The sequence below is a fragment of the Pinus tabuliformis genome, chromosome 3_2, assembly GCF_031772625.1.
Source record: "Pinus tabuliformis cultivar Carrire ecotype Pingquan chromosome 3_2, CPIR1, whole genome shotgun sequence".
Classification (NCBI taxonomy): Eukaryota; Viridiplantae; Streptophyta; class Pinopsida; order Pinales; family Pinaceae; genus Pinus; species Pinus tabuliformis.
The window spans coordinates 750,756,786-750,762,685 of NC_142302.1; the positions used below are offsets into that span (position 1 = coordinate 750,756,786).

Consider the following 5,900-nt stretch of genomic DNA (forward strand, 5'->3'; position numbering starts at 1 on the left):
GGTTGGGGTCTGACTTGTTGAGGATATAGTGTGAGAGTGGGAGTTGAACCCAAGTCATCATTGTCATGTTTTTTTTGTAGTTGCATATTCAATGGTGTGAATGTCATGGGAATTTTTTCAGAGTCAGCATTGGGATGTGGTGTGGTCCCTACTGCTTGTGTGGAGTGGATTGTGAAGGATCGACAACGTGTTGAGACAAACCTTGCTACATTTGTATTGGAAGGTTCATTGTGTTTGTATATGTGTTGAGCATTGTGTGAAACAAGCAAGCCAATAAAATAATTTGTCCTTGCTGCAAAGCTATTCATAGTATTTAATGAAGGAAAATTAGTGAACAAGACTTCACTAACCCGCCAAAGGACTGTGGGGAAGCACACACATTGGAACGTTTGAGAGGAGGCAAAGAGAAGAGCTTGATCTATAGATCAAAGCTATGGACCATGAGGCGAAGAGAGCAGTGTCGAAACCTGTTGTGAGTGATTGTTGTTAATGTTATGTATGTGCAGTGGAGGCAAATATTGCAGTGTGTTTGTATGTTCGAAGAGTGTACCAGTGAATGTTCTTGAAGCCATGTGTTAGTGAGTTGAACAACTCACTTTGCACTAAGTGAAAAGTGTGTTGATTACGGGAAACATACAAAACTTGTCAATTTTGCATTGCAATGCACATTGTGTGCTCAAAAAGTGCAACGAGGGAATTTCTCTCTGGAGGATGTGGGAACCTTGGAAACTGTTGATCAATGTTATACAATCTCTGCTACTATTCAGTGCCATGTTTTATTGAGTGTGATCGAGAGGGTCCATTGCACGTATGTTTATTAAATTGAAGGATTGCACACATATTTATTTCTTAACCTTTCATATTTATTTATAGTGGAAGCTTGGATAATTTCATTTCAAGATGACTAATCCCCTTGCAGAAACATATCTAAATGAGGCCAATAAATTAGACAAATCCAATTATGTTAATTGGAAATTTAAGCTGCAAACTTTGATGGAAGGTTATGGCGTATGGACAATCAAAGATAGAGATGAAGCAAATCCAAGTGTGGTTGGAGGCACGACAGTAACATCAATCCAAGATTGGGAAAAGATGGAGAATAAAGAAAAGGTACTATTAAGGATGTTTATGAAAGATAGTATAATTCCTCACATTCGTGATTGCAAGACTTCCAATGAAACTTGGACTACACTTAAGGATTTGTATGAGACTAAAAATACAAATCGTGTGCTCTTTTTGAAAAGTAAGATCTTTTCCATTAAAATGGAAGAAAATGAAACTGTAAGTAATTTCATTTCAAGAATTAAGGATTTGAAAGATAAGTTGGGAGACATAGGAGAATCAATATCTAGTATTGATCTTGTTACAATTACTTTAAATGGAATGTCAAAGGACTATCAGATGTTCATTACAAGTCTTGTAGCAAGGGAGAAATCTCCCACTTTTGATGAATTGATAGGTATACTGATGCAAGAAGAAGAGAGGCGCAGGAATTTGAAGCCTCAGAATCCAGGCTTAGCACTTTTGGAAAAGAAGAAAAATTTCAAAGGAAAATAGAGTGACGGAAGTAAAGGTGGAAGTCCATCTTAGAGAAGGCCATCTCCAAAGCCAAATCAAGGTATGTCACCTGCTAGAAATGATTCTAGAATGAAATGTTTTTATTGTGGTAAAATTGGGCATCTTGCCAAATATTGTTATAAGAAAAAAAGTGATGAAGCGATGCATAAACATAGAGGACATTCAAGACATTTTGCAGGAGAAGCACTGCATTCTGATTTTAAGGATCTTAAGTTACTTGTGTCTAATGTTAAATTGTCTGCTGAAATTGATGATGTCGATGGTTTGTGGATCTTGGAGCCTCAATCCACATGACATGCAATAAGTATTGGTATGATAATTTCAAGTAAAAAAGCAATGGTGCCAACATTTATCTTAGAGATGATCATGCACATTAGATCAAGGGATATGGATATATTCCAGTGACATTTCCAAATGGTAGTGTCAGGTGCATTCATAATGTTATGTATGTGCCTTGGATCAAGAAAAATATGATCTTTGTGTCGATAATCACATAAAAATCTGAGTTTGAAGGTTGAAGTTTTCAAAACACACTGCATAGTAAAGGACTTACTAGATCACTACAACCTATTTCTTCAGGAGTCATAGTTGGAGGCCTATATAAGCTTGATGTCACCAGCAAGAGTCATCAAGCACCGACTTCTACAACTATGTCAACAGAAAGTATTTAGCACCTGAGGTATGGCCATACTAATTATCATGATTTGTTGTTGTTTCATAAACAAAGAATGCTTGAAGGACTCCCTATGTTAAAGAACGAGTATGCTACCTGTGAGGGTTGTGCATTACGAAAAATACACATAAATGAATTCCCCTCTAACTCTAATAAAAGAAAAAGAGACGTTTTAGAACTTATGCATTTTGATATTTGTGGACTAATGCAGACGTGATCCCTAGGAGGATCTTATTATTTTATGTTGTTTATTGATGATTGCACAAGATATACTTGAGTTTACTTCTTTAGGAGAAATAATGATGTTTTCTATTATTTCAAAGAATTCAAAAACATGGTAGAGAAACAAACAGGGAAATTTATAAAAATTCTTTGTTTCAATCAAGGGGTGTTGAGAATGCAACAAGATGATGGAGCTTAGTGGAAAGAAGTCGCCTTCACTAAGTGGGCCCGCAGGCTATTTTTGGCGCAAAGTCTATTTTTAGACATATGGATCATGGTCTATGAGTTGCAGGATGCTATTGTGGATGATTGGTCATGTTGGTAAAAATAGATGGACCTCTATTTTTAGACATATGGGCGGTTTCTATTTTTAGACTGCCAAGCTAAAAATAGAACAGTCGAATATTATTAGCTCATAATAATATTTGGACTATAAACATTATCTTATCCTCTTGGAGCACTTCAGTTTGAGCTACAGATGTGGCACATGCAGCTGTTAGAAGGAAATACGCTTTTCTTGTGGGTCAGTTGAGCTATTGCATGCAGGACTTCAGTTAGAACTCATGTGGTTGAGTTTGGTGGAGTTGATTGTGGAGTTGATGGAGTTGTGTTCAGTTTGACTTGGTTGAACTAGTTGTATTTAGTCTAACTGCAAATACACTAGTGATGAGTGATGTGAATTAATTGTTAAACTAATTCACTAATTATTAACTCATAAAGCAACTAAAGAATACATCATTTAACTCAGTTCATGGACAGTTCAGTGGAGATAGGTTTTAGAGGTTGAGATTGCTATCAGTTGTGACTATAGTTGTGCATGAGATCTTGCACAATCAGTGGGATTGAGTAATGCCAATGAGGATCGCATGGTTCAGCCAAGGAAATACGAATTTTCTTCAGCCATTCATCATTATTCTCTTGCAGGATTGTGCAGCAGAGGCAGGCAAACAGTGGAGAAGATTTGAGGCATTAGATCTGAGCTAGTTTGGGTGTAACAAGTGGAGATAGTACTGAGTACTTGTGAGGAGTATTGTACTATGTATTGTTACATGTTCTCAATCATTATAATATACAGATGGTGTGGGGTTTTCAGCTGTATGCTTTCCCCAGGTTACATACTGTGTTAATGTGTGCATGCGATTGATGTTTCATTGTTTTTAATGCTGCTAAATTGATGATAAACGTAGAGGAGGTTATGTATTATACATGTATTCCGCAATAGTGTATAATCGGAATAATCTCTGTGAATAAGTGTCATATTATTCAAAATTTCTACATGGTATCAGAGCAGTTGATCATCAGATCTATTATTCAGAAAGTGTTTACATTTTATTTCTTCAGGCAGAGTATGTAATCGGGTCAGGTAGCCTCTCTATTCATCCTTCCTTTGGAAGGTAAGATATCTGATAAAATCCCATACAGTCAATCTATGTACGAGAAATACTTTGTTCTCACGAATTTTAGATCAGAGGCGGTTGAGTTTTGAGCCGGTGGAATTCGAATTTGCAGCAGTGTTTTCTTGGTGTCAACGTTGAAATGTCTTTCAACGGATTGCGATTGGAGTATACTCTTGAGGGCAGCTCAAATTATATTGCATGGAAAGACAGGATGGAGGCGGTGTTAGATGATAATGCGCTGAAGGAGTTCATAGAGGTTGAGGTCCCAAAGCCTACTGATACTGCGCAAGTTGATGCTTGGCAAAAGAAGACAACAAAGTGTTGAAGGATTCTGTTGGAGGGCGTGAAGGATCACATTGTGTCCAGCTTGCATGGAAAGGCTTCTCCATACTTGATGTGGAAAGCGTTGACAGATCTATTCCAAAGCAAGAGTGATCAGAGGAAGCTGACGCTCAAGGATAAACTCAGAAACATTAAGTGCGAGAAGGGAGACAGTATGCCTAAGTATCTCACGAAGTTCACTCAGTGCAGGGATGAGCTGGGAAGTGTGGGGGTGACTCTCGATGATGAGGACTTGGTGAGCTTGGCTCTCCTTGGTCTTCCAAAGAGTTGGCATTCCTATCAGGACTCTGTCAATGGTCAGGAGAGATTTCCAGGATGGGAAAGACTTTGGTCAGATCTTGTGCAAGAGGAGATCAGGCGGAATACCAGGGACAGATCTTCATCAAAGGCAACTGATGAATAAAAGTGCGCTTTGGCTGCCAAATCAAAGAATGGGAAGAACAAGAAAGCTTCTCAGTCTGGTGTGAAAGGCAAGAAGTAGGACATGTCCAAGGTGAAGTGCTTTCACTGTCACCAGCACGGACACTATGCCACAAATTGTCCGCAGAAGAAGAAAAATAAGCAAGCTGTTGGATCTGCAGCGGGAGAGGCCTTAGCCTCGCAGTTTGAGCTTGATTTTTCATTGATCGCATGCTTGGTATCAAGTGTGATGGGATCAGTATGGTTCTTGGATAGTGGTGCGTCTTTTCACATGACAGGAGATCGAGATTTGTTTTCTGATCTGGAGGAGAAAGATCTTGGAGTGCACATCGAGATGGGTGATGATGGTAGATACAGTGCGATCGGTATCGGTACCATTTCCTTTGAGAGGGAGTCTGGTAAACCCTTCGTATTGAAGGAAGTGATGCATGTTCCAGGATTGAAGAAGAATCTTATCTCTGTGGCGATGTTAGAAGACAAGGGATATGATGTTGTTTTCAGCGAGGGAAAGGCTTTCCTGCGCAGTAAGACAACTGGAGAAACTCGGAAGATAGGGGTTCGAGTCAGGAACCTTTATCAGTTGCAGGTAGATGGCTGCGCAGCAATGGCATGCAAGTCAGAAGGATTGGTGAGCCGTGATGATGGCGAGATGTGGCACATGAGATTGGGTCACCTTCACCATGGAGCCTTGAAGATACTGCAGCAGATCACTACTAGGCTTCCTAAAGGCACTCTTGCGCAGTCAGATCAGTGCAAGGGGTGTACTTTAGGAAAATTTATGAAAGCCACCTTTCACGAGAAGGATAGTCGTGCCACGACGATCCCTGAGAGAATTTACACAGACGTGTGTGGACCTTTCTCAGTAGCTTCGACAGCAAAGCACAGGTATTGTGTGATCTTTGTTGATGATTTCTCTCGGAAGTGCTGGATCTTCTTCATGCAGAAGAAGAACGAGACATACTCAAAGTTCTGTGAGTTCAAATCACTGGTCGAGAAGGAGTCGGGGAAGAAGGTGAAGGCTCTTAGGAGCGACAATGGTGGTGAATATATCTCTGGTGAGTTCAAGGATTTCTGCAGCATAGAAGGGATTCGAAGAGGGCTCATAGCTCCCCATAACCCACAACAGAACGGGGTTGCTGAGCGGAAGAACAGAACGATTGTGGGTGATGCATAGGCGATGTTGCATGATCAGAGCCTACCCCTTCACTTGTGGGTGGAAGCATGCAATACTGCAGTATATGTGCAGAACCGTTGTCCTCACAGGATAC

The 5,900-nt window shown here is 39.9% G+C and overlaps 1 protein-coding gene across 1 annotated transcript; it reads left to right on the forward strand.

Annotated features, from left to right (window-relative positions):
• The first annotated feature begins 900 nt into the window (after positions 1 to 900).
• On the forward strand, positions 901 to 1,557 carry LOC149182775 (uncharacterized). Its single transcript, XM_089414672.1, has one exon. The coding sequence runs from the start codon at positions 901 to 903 to the stop codon at positions 1,555 to 1,557; it is 657 nt and encodes a 218-aa protein (XP_089270798.1).
• Positions 1,558 to 5,900: the final 4,343 nt, after the last annotated feature.

Bases quoted from the DNA above. Each gene is read 5' to 3' on its own strand.
- LOC149182775 (XM_089414672.1), top strand. From the start codon at position 901: ATGACTAATCCCCTTGCAGAAACATATCTAAATGAGGCCAATAAATTA.